General features: G+C 37.3%; 1 protein-coding gene across 1 annotated transcript in view; it reads right to left on the bottom strand.

Moving 5' to 3' along the window:
- Window positions 1-16,102, bottom strand: part of crb2b (crumbs cell polarity complex component 2b) — a 38,128-nt gene extending 22,026 nt beyond the window's left edge. The window contains exons 1-3 of the mRNA XM_066644908.1: window positions 16,061-16,102; window positions 5,594-6,286; window positions 2,787-2,982 (exon numbers count right to left, since the gene is read on the bottom strand). Of these exons, the coding sequence (XP_066501005.1) occupies window positions 2,787-2,982; window positions 5,594-6,286; window positions 16,061-16,076 (905 nt within the window). The 5' untranslated portion in view covers window positions 16,077-16,102. The remainder of the gene's footprint in view (window positions 1-2,786; window positions 2,983-5,593; window positions 6,287-16,060) is intronic.
- Between the last annotated feature and the right edge of the window lie 555 nt (window positions 16,103-16,657).

The raw sequence follows: 16,657 nt of genomic DNA, 5'->3' as shown, positions 1-16,657 counted from the left end.
CAGAATCACTGGGTGCAAGTCGGGAACACACCCTGGAGGGGTCCTTCACAGGACAGCACACACTCACACCTATGGACAGATTGGAGCAGCCAATCCATCTACCAACATGTGTTTTTGAACTATGGGAGGAAACCAGAACACCTGGAGAAAACTCCTCACAGACATGGGTCTGGAATCCACAACCCCAGGACCATGAACCTGTGTATGGATCAAATTCATTCATTCATCATCTGTATCCGCTTATCCAGTTCAGGGTCGCGGTGGGGCCAGAGCCTACCTGGAATCATTGGGCGCAAGGCAGGAATACACAGGCGCCAGTCCTTCACAGGGCAACACAGACACACACACATTCACACAATTTTGAGTCGCCAATCCACCTATCAACATGTGTCGATACAGAGCACCCGGAGGACACATAGAGAACACACCAACTCACAGACAGTCACCCGGAGAGGGAATCAAACCCACAACCTCCAGGTCCCTGGAGTTGTGTGACTGCGACACTACCTGCTGTGCCACCGTGCCGCCCATGGATCAAATTATGTTTTTAAATTAGTAAAGGAAGAACAGTTAAAACAAGATATTTTATTTAAATATGGCATTTTACAAAAAATTAAGTGCACACTGTCTTTTAATTTAATGCTGTTAATATGCTGGAAAAATAATAATATCATAGTTACTAATATATGCCCAGTCCAGAAAATCAATTTCAAGCAGTTCAGTTCAAAATCAAAAGGGAAAATCAATCAGAAAATCAAGAAAGTACATGGGTTATAAGTGCCCATTCCATAGACCTATATACAAATTGGCTTTTCATAGCAACATATCTCAGTAGGCTATCTCTAATTTGAATTACAAATGAAAAATATCAGTCCTCAAAATATTTTAATAAAACATAACCGGTAAGAACACCGGTAAGTAGTCTCTGTAATTTGATAAAGAACATCCATTTAGATCAAGTAAGATCCATTTGCATCTGAACTCTCCTGGATGATCCAGACATGCCAAGCGTAATTCTCATTAACAAAAAAATTCCATTTAAAGATCTAATCAGCCAAAATCTGATGTCACATAGCCTCAAACAGAGACTTACATAACTGTCTCTCTCAACATTCACTGCTCTGAAATTATTATGTGGATCTGTATTTAGTGGCGTGCTAATGAATGAAACTGATTTCCTGGCAGATGGATTAGTGAAAGTGAGTCATGTTCACAGACAATGGGCTAAGAGTGACGAATGAGTCCCTCTCAAAGACATTAATGTGACGAGTCATTGCTAAAGCAGAAGACAAATCGCAATTTATTCTACCAAATGAAATAATTAAGGACAAACTAATACAGGGTGGCACGGTACTGGTTTCCTCCCACAGTCCAAAAGCAATTGTTGGTAGGTGGATTGGCTACTCAAAAGTCTCCATAGGTATGAGTGTGAATCAAATCAAATCAAATCAAATTTATTTATATAGCGCTTTTCACAACTGATGTTGTCACAAAGCAGCTTCACAGAATTCCAGTATGAATGAATGAATGAATGAATGAATGAATGAATACAATAACATTAAAATTTATGCTGAAAACAGTATATAAATATTGCATGTAATTAAAAACTAAGCACTTACATTGTCTTAACATAATAAGATGGAGCTTGTGAATCACCTTTAAATGAGTCAGACCAACCAGAACCAATCAAACAAACATGCTGTGTACAATACAGCTGCAACTGACAGCTTGTGCACTGCATTCAGACAGTCTTTCCTGCTTCTCCCAATCCAGAGAATCCTAAATTCAGTGATGTTGTGGTCTGAGCTGAAATAACACCTGTTCACTGTCCTGAAAACATCACCATCATTTTTGAAGGAACTGTAGTTCTTCTTTTGTGCCATCATCCATTTTTCATTAAGTATAAATAGAGTGCACTAGAGTCTCAGTTTGAAAAAGTATGGAAAATATGGATATTTTTGACCAAATATAGCCTTATAAATAAATATCCTAAACAGATTTTGCCATTACGTTTTTAAGTAAAAGCAATCTATAATCCTATACCGAGTTTCAGACACTCGGTTTCTGACAGTTTTCAATAACAGTACATTTTAAATTTAAATGTACCATTTATCTTATAAAAAATTAAATTAATATGAAATCAAATGAATACTCAATGTTTCATGCAAGCAGCCAAAAAGACCTTCATTTTTAGAATATTATGGCAATTTAAACTTTAGTCACGTTAATGAAATCAATCAAACCATGACTAATGGTTTAATTTTGTAATGAGGAATTGTGTACAGCCAAATACAACAGTGCTTTTTTATGCTTCTCTGTTTACCTTCACATGGAACACAACTGATATATCCATTTTAAATGATTTTGATCAATTGATTTTGGGATTATATCATATACCCTTTGTATGGCAGTGTAAGTCATCACTATTTGGGAGCATGCATTGAATGCCAGAATATTACAATTTGTAAATCTCAAATACTGTGAATTAAATCTCTTGTGTACCATGAAGGAATTCAAATCTTTGATCTTGAGTTTGAATGTGAGACAATTTATCACTGGGCCTGGGGCACAGCTCATACCATGGCTTCCAAAATTCTTCAAAATATTATTTTTATCAATGATTTAATAACATGGATTTAAGAAACATTCAAAAAACTTGCCTCAATAACTTCAACCAAAAAAGCACATGTGTATTCTGTAAGCTTGTAGTATTAATGTTGTTTAATTGGATGCATTACTTGCTATAACTGATTATGTATTTTTGTGGCTATAATATGTTCTCTTACCTATTCACCATATCAGTACATGTGCCATTGTTGAGGCAGGGCATAGATTCACATTCGTCAATGTCCACCTGACAGTTAACACCCTCGAAGCCAGGCAAACACACACACAGGTACAGCCCCACATAGTCTTGACAGGTAGCACCATTCTGACACGGAGCCACCTCACACTCGTCTATCTCCACCTCACAGTTCACTCCTGCAATGACAATCAACATTAAATCAGCAAATACATTAGCCAAATCTTCATAATTAGCATTCAAATTATACAAGCGTGTAACTGATGTTTTGTTTAGTTAGTTTAAAATGAATATTAATGTTTATGCATTTCTTACATTGTTCAGCTAAGATTAGAATGAATGTATAAAGGGAACTATTAAAAAAGGGAAAGCATTAAAACATTATTTAAATGAACACAGAATAAAAGTATTATAACTTATCAGCACACAACTAGTTACACAGTGATCAACCATAAACACTGACAAAAAACCACTGACATATGAAATTAATACAATTAATTAAACCCTTCAAAAGTGTTTCCACATTGCACCAGTGACAGGGTCAGAGGATTTCAAGGCACACTTATGCCTTCATGCAGAATGAAGGCAAACCTGTTTGCTTCGATCCCATAGAACAACTACCAAACATGCTTAAAAATAAAAGTGCTACAAAAGTTCTTTGAGTCATGCCATAGAAGAACCACTTTTGTACCCATAATGAACCATTTTGCTGATACATTTAAATAGATAAAGAACCTTAAGATTGAATGATGGATTTTAAACCATTAAAAGTTTCTTCATGCTCCTATCTCTTTAACAAACAGTGTTCTGTATGGAACCAAAAGTGGCTCTTATGTGGCATCATTCAAAGAACCATTTGTAGCAGTAGTGTTGCTTACTGGAGGAAGAACTATCATCAGTGCTCATTATGGGGAGCAGAGGCATTGTGTTGTTCTGAAAAAATATATAACTGGGAAACACTGGTTCCTGGCTTTCAAATGTATGTTATTTTGCAATGTACTACCATCCTAAATATTTTAACAGACCAAGAACAACCATCATGGCAACAGTATCCTCTAATGAGCTCTGTTACCCTGCAAAAACTATTAGAAGAACATGACAAAGAGTTAAAGACATATATATAAGGTTTCTGTGAAGACATGTTTTGTGTCAAATGTTTGTTTCCTTTAATTTTAAATTACTGTACAATGCTAATATTTGGTGACCAAACATGACCAAACATTTGTGGACACCTTCTCATTATACACTTACAGTAACCATTTCTAATCTTCTCAGAAGGCTTTGGATTTGGAATGTGCCTATGCAGATTTAATGGCAATCAGCAACGTGACCATTAGTGAGGTAAGGAACAAATGAGTGAGGTTCTTGGATGATTAGCATTGGATCAAAAACACAAGTCCAACTCTCACAAGACAATTTAGTGCTGCTGTATCACTTCAGGTAGTATTGAACAGTTCTCTTGTGGTCCTTAAGTGCTAACTGAAGATTAATATCTTTGTAAATTACTTAAAAGCGATGTTCACAATTGTAATTAAAAAACACTTTGTATAAAATTCAGAAGATGTTTCCTCACCATTTGCTAGCTCTCCAGTTTCGTTACAAACTGGAAACTGGTCAAATGTGTTTACGAAAAAAAAAAAAAGGCTTCTTCTCTCTGCTCACAGCAGAATACAGATTTTCAAATATTGAAAATCATCAAAATAGATGAGAATATTGTTATATTCTTGCTCCATAGGTGGGTGATATTGATATATTTTTGCTAAATTTGAGAGACTGCTAACTGAATGGATGTAAATAGGCTGAAAGTGCTAGAAAACAAAACAAATTGAGATACAAGTTTCTGTGGTAATTCAAACAGTAAATAAAAACTTAAACATCAGTTAAACATCAGCCATGAACAAACAACGTTTTGTTTTTCTCCTCAAAAATTCCATTCCGCCTTAAAAAACCTAAGACGTTTCCTTCAAATGAGCACTAAGTGATGGATGATCATTCATTCATCTTCTGTAATCACTTATCCAGTTCAGGGTTGCGGTGGGTCCAGGGGCCTACCCGGAAACTTTGGGCACAATGCAGGAACACACCCTGGAGGGGACACCAGTCCTTCACAGGGTGACACACACAGACACTTCTGAGTCACCAATCCACCTACCAATGTGTGGTTTTGGACAGTGGGAGAGCACCTGGAAGAAAACCACACGGACACGGGGAGAACACACCAAACTTCTCACAGACAGTCACCCATAGCGGGACTCAAACATACAACCTCCAGGTCCCTGGAGTTGTGTGACTGCGACACTGCTTGCTGCACTACAGTGCTGTCTCAAGTATTGGTTATACCCAAAGGCAATGTATTTGTACTTGCTCTGTCTTTTATCTAGGTGCAATTTCACAGGTAGTGTTTGTTATTGAACTTATGTTCTGTTAGTTCTCTATTTTCCATCTAAGTGTCAGCTCAAGGACATTTTAGACTCTAACCTATTTGTACTCGCTGAAAAGAGCATCTGCTAAATGCCTTAAGTGTAAATGTAATGACCATAAGTCTGTGTTTTATTTAAATTCATGCATGCACAACTGAATATCTGTGACCATAAAAACACAAAGACACTTTATTGTATTTAAATACATTCTTTATAAGGGGAGTTTCAATGAACCCTGGTGCAAAATTCAGTCACCAAAACATGTCTTGACTAATGGAATGTCTTTTATGTATATGGGAAAATCGTGTATATTAATTAATTAAATGCATATTATTCTAAATTATTTCTTTAAATCCAGTAGTATCCTTACCTGTAAACCCTACAAGACATTCGCAGACGTAGCGGTCCTTCCCATTAATGCATGTCCCATTGTTTTCACAGGGTTGTGATGCACACTCATTTATGTCAATCTCACAGTGGTACCCTTGAAAGCCAGGCACACAAAAGCACTGGTACACATCGATACCATCTACGCAGATAGCACCATTCTGACAAGGCTGGGAAAGGCATTCATCAATATCCTGTTCGCAGTGGCTGCCCTGAAATCCCCGTCCACATTGGCACTCATAGCCGCTCGGTGCCCACACACAGGTGGCATTGTTAAAGCATGGGTCATCTGAGCACTCCCTCACTCGTGTCTGGCAGTCGTCACCGCTGTAGCCACTGGGACAGTAACAGGAATATCCGTTAACTCCATCCACACAGCGGCTCCTAATGCCAGTGCAGGGGTTGCTCTCACATGCATTAAGCTTCTCTGTACATTCAGGGCCTTTGAAGCCTTCTGAACAGGGACAAGTGTAGTTCTTTGTACCCAGGATACTAATACAGTTCAGGCAGTTGATATCAACACAGACATCATATAGATGCTCACAGTCTTTACCCACATAGGCAAGGGGGTCAGTCGGACAGATGCATGTATAATCCGTCTCTGTGTCTATGCATGAGCCTCCATTATAACATGGAGCAGATAGACATCTGTCAGCTGTCACTGTGTAGAATATTCCTATGAAGAAAAAGAAACATGGAAGTCACAGATAATAAACTTTGCAAGGCTAGAAAACCCCAACAATACCAAGTATGGGCCACAGAAGCCAAATGTCAGCCATATACAAGAACATAGATGACCTCTCTGGAATTGCACTAATGCACGCATATTGTACACAATAAATAGATTAAAGGATCACCCAGACTGTAACAAGTTCAAAAGTCTGGGTGACACATTCAAGACTGAAAGCTACACAGATCAAACATAACATAATGATCATTTCCTTGTTTCTATACTGACTATTCATTCTCTCGGCTCCACTGACCATACAGGAGCACTTTGTAGTTCTACAATTACAAACTGTAGTCCATCTGTTGCCCTACATACTTTGTTTGCCACCTTTCACCCTGTTCTTCAATGGTGAGTACCCCAAGAAGACCACCACAGTTCATGTGGTGGTGAATGGTGGTCCTGTGGAGTCCCTGACCACTGAAGAACATGGTGAAAGTTGCTGTCTTAGCTCACCACATTATTATTCTGTGATTGGAAAGGAAGTGTGATGTAAAACAGTGATACAGAATGTTTCAAGAGAGACTATAGGGTAAAGGACAAGAGCATTTTTATTAAAAGTATATTACTTTTTGTACACTCCAGACATAAATGTGAATTAACTCAACATTTAAACAACTCATATGACATGTCCTACAACACTTCCTCCTATTTGCACTTAAACCCCTTTGAACACTTACACAACCAACATAAAGATACAGCACACCCAAAACCCTTTTATTCATCCCATAGTGTGACCCTGTCTAACTCTTACATGCAAACACACTTTACTATCTCAAAGGTTTAAGGGGTTTTGCATCCTGCTTTTACATTAAATAAGCAGGTGGCTATGCCGTATTATCCTCAGTGACTTAAGCACCTCTACTAGACATCCCATCAACAGAATGCGCTCTGAGCATCTTCAGCATCAACACAGATCCTCACTCATTACACGTGCCACCTGTCGGTGACCCAGTCATTCACAACGCTAAGCAGCATTAAGAAACATTACTTAAAAGCATCACAGGATGGATTGACGAACATGGATTAAATCTAGTCCTAAGCTCAAACGCAGTGCAGACTTTGATTATTTATTTATTTATTAACTTTATGTTCAGGATTACACACTAATATGTTGTCCCGTAATGGCTATATATATATATATATATATATATATATATATATATAGAGAGAGAGAGAGAGAGAGAGAGAGAGAGAGAGAGAGAGAGAGAGAGAGAAAGAGAGAGAGAGAGAGAGAAAGAGAGAGAGAGAGAGAGAGAGAGAGAGAGAGAGAGAGAGAGAGAGAGAAGATAAGTGGGAGTGTAGGGTTTAGTGTTTAGCTACACTGAGCACAGATAACTTTACTGAGATCTCCACTAAAACTTAAGAGGAGACAATTATGAGATTGCTTATCTCAGGAGACACAATTGAGAAGCAGGAGGCTCATGCTAAAGTCTCTTATTTCTCCATCTGATCTCACTGATGTCTAGGAGAAACTACAGAGAAATATAGAACATTTCATTTTTGATATGGCTAAATGTATCTTTTAAAATTGCATCTACTTCCTACTCTGTTACATTTTAGGGGTTAAAATATAGTTCATAATTCCTTTCTTTTATGTTTCTGTCTTTTTGACTCTTTAGTGACAGCATCTGTTTTGGTAGTGTAAGCGTACATATATATGTGTGTGTGTGTGTGTGTGTGTGTGTGTGTGTGTATGTCTACATGTCTGTATGAGACACAGGGTCAGGCAAACAGACAGATGGTAAAGCTAATCTGAACAAAAGGAAATTGTCTGCTACAGACTTCTCTGCAAAGGAAATGTTCACATATCATGCATGTATTTTGGTGCATGCCACTTTTCATTAGCTCCATTTTCTCTTATAGTAAATTCATACTGAAAAGCTTTAGTGTGCCGCATCATAACAGATTGATCTCCACCCCCCAAAGAGCAGAGTGGTATGCTGAAGTCTCCAGGACAGAGGCTGTACTCTCTCCTTGGAGAGCCCCTCCACAGAGAGTGAGCCTGACATCTGAGAAACACAGCTTAGTCATGTTATAGCAAGTGCAGAGCACACAAACAGGGGCCACATAAGCATTGTACACACACTCTTCTTAATTTATTCTCAGATTTGAATTAATAAACGTATAATAATGAATAACTTGTATACTTACGGACATGGTGACATAATATAATATGACATTTCACTAATTTTTTAATGACTATTGACTTGACTTGACCAGAAAATAATTTCATAAATAGTTTCATTTTAACTTTCTTCTAACTCATCTCACTTTTCTGAAACGCTATGACATCATCAAATCTTCTACTTCTGGATTTGGCTAGGTCAGTGGTTCTCAAACTGTTGTACATGTACCACTAGTGGTACATGAAGCAGCAAGAGGTGGTACGCCAAATGACAAATGTACTACTTGATTAAAAATGTATTGATAACTGAAAATGTAAAACATAAGTTTTTATGTTTAAATACATGTTTCACTGTTTTCATAATTATGCCCCAATGAAATTTGTGTTGTAGAAAAATACAACATGTTACGCATACACCGTAGCTGAGTACGTCTGTAAGGGAACGGCGGGTGGTGGTGAAAGCGTTCCTAAGTTTATTTCCAGGGAAGGAACATGATCCCCATTTTTTTTAATTGTAAGTAAAGCCTAGTTTCAGTTGCTTACTGGATGTAAGCAAAGGCTAAAGACAGACATGAGTCATTTGGATTTTATTATAAAAAAGGCAAAGCCAAAAGGGAAAAACAAGCCGAGACCAAGCCCAAGAAATACTCCGTAGCCCAGAAGGACTAAATCCAGAGGCAAAAATAGAGGAAAAAGTGAGAATTCTGCACATGTGAAGACAAAACAGAAGAAAACACACTACTTCACCTACTGCTACAAGCGCAGAGAGCCGCTGTGAGCACCTGCCCCAAGTCCCCGCCCACAGTCCAAAACACATGTTGGTAGTTGGATTGGCGACTCAAAAGTGTCCGTAGGTGTGAGTGAATGTGTGTGTTTGTCTGTGTTGCCCTGTGAAGGACTGGCGCCCCCTCCAGGGTGTATTCCCGCCTTGCGCCTAATGATTCCAGGTAGGCTCTGGACCCACCGCGACCCTGAATTGGATAAGCGGTTACAGATAATGAATGAATGAATGAATGACCGGATAAATACCAACATCTTATGCCACAAGATGTGTTGAGTTAGATTATATTCTTAAAAGGGTTTTTTAATCCTTTCCATTATTTCAAATGACAGCCCTCTTGTTTGGGTGATGATCTTTTTCAATCAGACAAGTCTAAAAGCTTGCTAATGTGTGTTAATGCACCCTTTTAACTGCGGAGTATCTTGCATCTTAAGAAGTAAGATTTTATAATATATTATTTGTTTTAGGCATTTAAATTACAAAGTTATTCCTTTTAACCCTCAATAATCAGAAGTTCTATGTTTATTTTCTCAACTTAATTTGAATAAATATATGCCATTAATTAAACCAATTTAGTGGAATTTGTTTCAGGTAGTTTTTTTTTCTTGTGTTTAACAAAGTTAAAATTTTGGGTGAACATCCCTTAAGTGTGCTGATTCCATAATTTTTGCCAGGGGAGGTTCTTAGCAATACATTCAAGGAAAAAAACAACTGAAACCTTAGGTTACCCCAAAATCCTGTTTTGATTAAGGATAAAGCTGTCCTTAATGAACTAAATAAGTACAGTGAGGCATTTTGCTTAAAGGCATTTAATATAGAGGACCAGTTTTTAGCTCTGTAGGAAATATACTGCATTCAAGGCACTGTTCCAGATCTCTGCTTTTCAAATTTTAGTAAGAACATAGTTGGGTGTTTTTTTTAGTTGCTAAACATATTTTTAGTCAAGGCCATGAGTATGAACTAACCCTTCTGGTTACGATGTTCACTTAAGTGCAACATCAGTCTTGCCTCTGTAATGTTGTTGTATATAGTGAGGCACAATTTAGTTCATTAAGTAGCACTAGAAATGTGTGAATTCAGAAACTCCTCCACTGTCCATTGCTTAGTAAATTCATAATGCATCCTGCTTGACATTCCGCTCATGTAGTGAGCTATGATGTTCAATATGAATTACAAGTGCACTGTGGGAGATTGTAGTCCCCTTAAAATCAGATCAAATTTGACTTTGTGTTGACAGTCCTTAGGTGACGCATTCAGTAGTGCCCTAAAATGCAAATAGGGAGCCATTTTTGACACAACCATAATGGAAGTGGTAATGGAAGGACTTTGAATTGTAAAGAGGAGGAAGCACACCTTCGCGCCACAGAGGAGATGCATTGCATTCCACAGGGTCTCTAAGCAGTATCCCTGCACACTAATCACTGTATCCCTACACACTAATAATTTGATATTAACTAAGGGAACTTCAGTTGGTTAAATCATTTTGTTGGGAATGCCCTGCAACATCATCACGTAAAAGATACTGTGTCGCATTGACAGCAAACTGACCATCCCTTTGCATTCTAAAAACACTAGTAAACTAACGAACTATATCCGTGCAATATGTGTGTAATATGAGAATAAAGGTGATTTAACGGAAATGAAGTCTGATTGTGCCATGTTTACAATGAAACGCCATGACTGATGTGTAAGCTTCACTGCCAGCCCTAAAACGTTTTTCAAGACCCCCTATGTAGTGTGAATTTCCCTTAAAACTGAACACTTTCACACAATATGTTTTGGAATTTCACTTAAAATGGCTGAATTCTCTGCATAGTCCACTTCACAGAGGGATGATTGTTATGCATGTCTAATTCTATAAAACATCTTTTTACAATCCTTTTAATTAATTCATTACAAATAAAAATAATCCAACCCAATTTTGTACTGTGACAAATGGTAGCCATAACTCTGTAATTAGCTTAATGTGCATGTGGCATTTAGTAAAGATAATACATTAAAACTACTCAGGCTGTGTTCATAATCCAAACAGAATCTTTCAGTGAAATTTAAAGCATTCCTCTGGTGATGTCCCAGGCTTCTTTGCTGCACCACTTCATATATCAGTGACATCCACTGAACTCTGTCCTCCTACTATCACAAGAGTCATAAATTTAGGCCAAGGGAGGCAGAGTGTGTAAAACATTCAGTCCTATTACACTGTTTTACATTTTAAAAAAGTGCAATGAAATTACTTTATGTTATTTTGTGGATCTGGTAAGGAAAATTTAGTATATTTAGTATACAAAAAAATGGTCTATTAGGAACCTATATTTTTAATTTTCTTAAAATTGCTTATTCTTTCAGAATCAGAAATAATCTTTATACACAAGGGTTCTTTGACAACTAAAACCTTCTTTATAATTATAAACATATGAATACTGGATAAATGTTCTCACAGGTGTGCCCCCACCCCCTGTCTTTATACTGATGTATCTCAAATAATAATAATAATAATAAAAATAAAATTGAATTTAAACTTTAAATACATACATTGTGCATTTAAATACCCAAAGTAACTTATATACACCTTCTTGTGGCTGACAGTTGCTTTATTGGGAGGCATCGTGTTGTTTGTTTTGTTTGTTTTATTATAAGATTTATTTTACTTTGAGATATGGAAATAGTCTCAGCAGTTTTCTAACAAGCCAATTTCATTTAATTTAACAATAGCTTTCACATATGAACACAGCAGCTGTTCTTCACATTGTGTGAAAACATCAAGATGAATGGCCCAATAAAAATGCTCCAAAATTATTCTGGATAAAACATTTCTCATTGTCATCCATTAAGAAGATCTCTATATTTTCTATCTCACTATTTTGAAGATATGTTTTTCTTTGTACAGCAATGCTATTCATATATATATATATATATATATATATATATATATATATATATACTAGGTTTCTTATCATTGTGAAAACATATCATTTAAAATCCTACAACAAATAATGCTCCTAAACTAATCTGTAAATTATTTAATTAGGGATATAAGGAGTCACAATACACAAAGTTAAAACTGTATTTTTGCTCTACAATTAAAGATCGGTGTAGGCTGATTACAACTTCTAAAGCCTGAATAAAAGCCATGCTGAATGACTTATGTTTAGCTGAGTTAAACTGGAGTTAAAGGATAGTTGTAATAGTTCATTCATCCCTGTGGAATTTTAGGTTTCTTCAAAAAGCTACTGACAATAAAGAAAACACAAATTAAATTATGCAACTACAGTGTCTGAAAGATAGAATACAGCATGCTCTGGCACAGAAATCCTTCAAAAGGTTTTCGAGTCACCATTCAGCTTAAAGACAAAAGGATGGCGTGGCAAGAGTCTTGCCGGTTTCCATAGAGATGCTCAACTATGCCCCCCTCATGGAGCAAGTGCCTTCTCAAAAATCCCCAAACTTCAGCCTTCCCACCACCACAGCAATGAGCAAAAAATAGGTCACTGCCTCATTAAGGAGGAGCCCACAAATGACTGGTCCCCCAAACACTTATCCCCCGCCAGAGACACAGAGAACTCTTCCCTCAGCCTGAGACTAGGCAGCTAAAATCCTGCTAACATACAGTTGTTCTGTTGTTTCTCAGAAAAACTCCAAAACCTAGAAATGAACACACTGATATTAACAGAAGGTTACATGTAGAGGTGGGCAATATGATATAGATATAGATTTTATATAATTACATCAAATTCACAAAATGTCCTTGTTTGAGCACTACAAAAATATTGAATACATTTAATAACAAACAGAACATACTTCTGTTTAGTGAAGTACAGCGTGTCAAATCGTAAATTAATATATATTAATATTTTTTCAAAAATATAACATGATACATTTTCAATCATACATTCATTCATTTATTTATTGTTTGCAACCACTTATCCTGTTCAGGGTCGTGGTATGTGCAGAGCCTACCCAGAACCATTGGGCACACGGAGGGGGTTATGAGTCCATCATTGGACAACACACCCGTCATATGGTCGCTAATCCATCTACCCAGAGGAAACCCACATGGACAACACACCAAGCTCCTCACAAACAATTGAGACTTGAACCCACAACTCCATGACCCTGGAGCTTTGTGAGAGCAAAACTACCTGTTGCACCACAATGCCCAAGATACATGTTACATCCAAAGCTAAAATGCACCATCAGTGCAGCTAAAATATACCATCAGATGCTTTAAAGGCAATATCTCCATGACATGCATTACAATATTGTCTTTTTCTAGGTTCACAAATAAACACATAAAACACTCATTATTCCCACCAAAAAAGAGCCGTTACTTTTCTTTTGTCACAGGCTTTGTTTAACTGAACTTTTTTTTAGAACATTCTCAGTAACTAATCGTACTGGTAATACCCATGAGATACTTCAAAAAAGGGAACATTGACATGGTTTAATAGTTAGTTATTTTGACATATAAATGTATGAATATAGCATGCTGTCCAACAACTATGTATTTATAATAAAACAACTGATTAAAGCAAGGAATGTACCATTTCCAAGAAGGAATTTTAAAATAACTAATGTAATCATTTTAGGTTTTATTTACCTTATCAGATTCAAAAATGGTCAAAATGGTCAGTCATCACAATGAGGGCATCTTTCATGCATGGTACACACTTATAAATGATGGTTCTTCAAGGACTATTTAGTAAAGGAAATTTTCTTTACAGATCCCTGAACACTTGAAGGACCTTTTGCATGATTAAAGGGTTATTTGCATCGTTAAATGGTTCTTCAGATTGATGAGGAATGTGCTATAGATGGTTCTATATTGCACCTTTTAGAAAAGAGTTCTATATGGTTCTTTGATTCTTTGGCACCTTATTCCTCCAGACTCCTTAACCAGTTTGTTGCTGGTGTTGTCTTTGGAGTCATTTGAACCTTTAGACCAAAATATATTCAGTCCTGGAAGTTAATTTGCACCTCTTTCCTGAACAATGTAATATTCTGTATTACACTGGTATATAATTGCACACACCTTTTGTGCAGTTGTTTGTGGTACTTTTAACTGTTTGAAAATTGATACTAAGGAGGAACCTATGGAAGTATGCAATTTTTCTTTTATTTTTTTGTTTGTTGGTTTTCTTGAGGTGATATCTAGGTTGCTTGTAGCTGCCTATAGAATCAAGGCTGAAAAATCTGTGGCTGTGAAGGTAGCCACTCCATTAAAGCAATACCTCAGACTGACTAAAGTCTGACAACATGGTGTATGTAAACTTTTAACGTACTAAAAATCTGACAGGAGTTGTGAAACATGAGCTTGAAAGACTTTGCCCTAGGTGTACATTTTTGGCTCAACTGCACCCTGTATTATTAGGTATGTAAGAAGTAAATAAATAAAAATGAAAGGTTCCTACATAATAAAATTGATGCTTCTCCCTGCTTGTAAACTGAAGCTGAAGAGTGCAGTGTGCAGGATGTGTTGTGGGGGCTGAGTGTGTATTTCTCACAGCAGGGGGCTTTTCAGATTATCACCCATTCTAAACAACCTGACTGCCAGCTGGCTGCACTCATGCTCCATCATGGGCTAATTCCCAATTACTGCACTACACCTCTCCTCTTTTTTTTCCTCAGATACACACTACAGATGGTTCTGCCTAAATCTGCCTTCAACACTCCATCTCTCTCTCTTCTCTCTCCCCCTCTCTCTCTCTCTCTAGCTTTACAGTCCATTCACTCTGCATCTCTACATTAAATCTGCCAAACACAGCTGGTCATTCACAAGAAATAGACATCTGAAGGACACTCTAACTCACTTAAGCAATAAATAAACATAAAGATCTTATCATACACTATATGCCCAATATAAGGAAACTGCTAGCAACTTATATGTGAAGGACAATATCAGATTCAAAACATCCATTCATCATATAAAATGAAAAGGAAAAACATTTTCTCCTTCATTAGACATTGAAAATATTTTGAGTTTAATTTAAATGTTCTAACCCCAGTTCATGCCGTCCATATAAAAAAACTAGCACTAGCCTTACATCACATTACTCTTTTGATACAAGATTTCAACATTGCAGACAATTTTATAATGTCTAAATAAAATAGTGAACATTTTGATAGAGTTGTGGTACACTCTCATCATGGTTTGGGTGGTCAGGAAAGTTGTCTTATTTCTGTCTTTTTCCTTTTACACCATTTTTTAAAAATCAACCATGTTTAATTATAATAAGTTTTAGTTCTATCTCTGTAGTGTCCCTGAAAGGTTCCACAGCCTTTGCAAACTCGCAGTCTCTGACTAAATATGTGTTGCCATTTGATGTGAGGGTATCACACTTTAAATCTTTTCTATGTCTTCTATTGAGTGGGTAGCATAAGCTTCAACATCACTAAGTGTAAAATTCACTGTTTTTTGTGGTTTCACACCACAGTTAATCCCAGCTCGTACAGTTTAAGGCAGTTTAAATTTAAGAAATGTTTACTGTGTTTGGTTCTAAAACCACCCCACAACGTGCGATATGGAAAATAACTAATAAACTAACACAATCATTTAGGACTGATTGCAACATTTTAGTATGTGTTACATCTGACACCTTCAGTTTTTATTAAAAAAAAACATTGATACTCTTTCTTACTTTCTAATGAAGGAAAATGGTGTCACCTCTACTTCACTCACCTCTGTGAAACTGTATCATGTATTTATTATTACTAACCATGAGATGAGAGGCTAATACGACTTAAAGGATGCTAAACGCTCTGCGGCTCTATTACTCAGTAAGTCCAGTTTCTACGAAACTTTAGGTTTAAAAGTTACCCCATGTGAAGACCATGGTAGCGGTCAGCAGCAGCTCGGCGTTTCGGTGCTCAGTTAAACCCTTTCTCCAGAGCTCCATATCCTTAGGTGGCTCTTCTCTTCCAGTCCTAAGAGCGAGAACTCCCACACCGTGTACTCAGCATCTTTTCATTGAGAACAACTGGTGGGTGCCGTGACAAGTGTGCTGTGTTGAGGCAATGGTATTTACTGCGGGAGCCCGCGTGCTCCACATAAAACACGGACTGGAATCTTCTGGAACCCCCCCCCCCCCCCCCTCAACATGTAACCGGGGCTCGGCCGTTTCTGCTCCTACGTTATCACTCCTTACAGCCCTTTGAGGCAGTTCTAAGTACTTCTTTCAACTTCTTTCTCTTCTTATCAGATGCCCGTATATGCCTCATGTAATATTTCTAACGTCTGCTGCAGACCTCATTGTTTATATTCTGCCCTTTCAGGGTCCATCGCTGTGTAAATTAGCCGCGCTGTCACTCCACCCCCAACTGTCTTGCTCTTCTGTTACCGCTAAGAATCTTTAACCTGTCGCTACCATGCTCTCGCTCTCTTTCTCTCTCTGGGCAAATATACTCCCACCACCAG

The sequence above is a fragment of the Hoplias malabaricus genome, chromosome 14 (assembly GCF_029633855.1).
Source record: "Hoplias malabaricus isolate fHopMal1 chromosome 14, fHopMal1.hap1, whole genome shotgun sequence".
NCBI lineage: Eukaryota > Metazoa > Chordata > Actinopteri > Characiformes > Erythrinidae > Hoplias > Hoplias malabaricus.
Note: the sequence above shows the minus strand (reverse complement) of the source record. Positions and strands in the feature narration are given on the sequence as shown.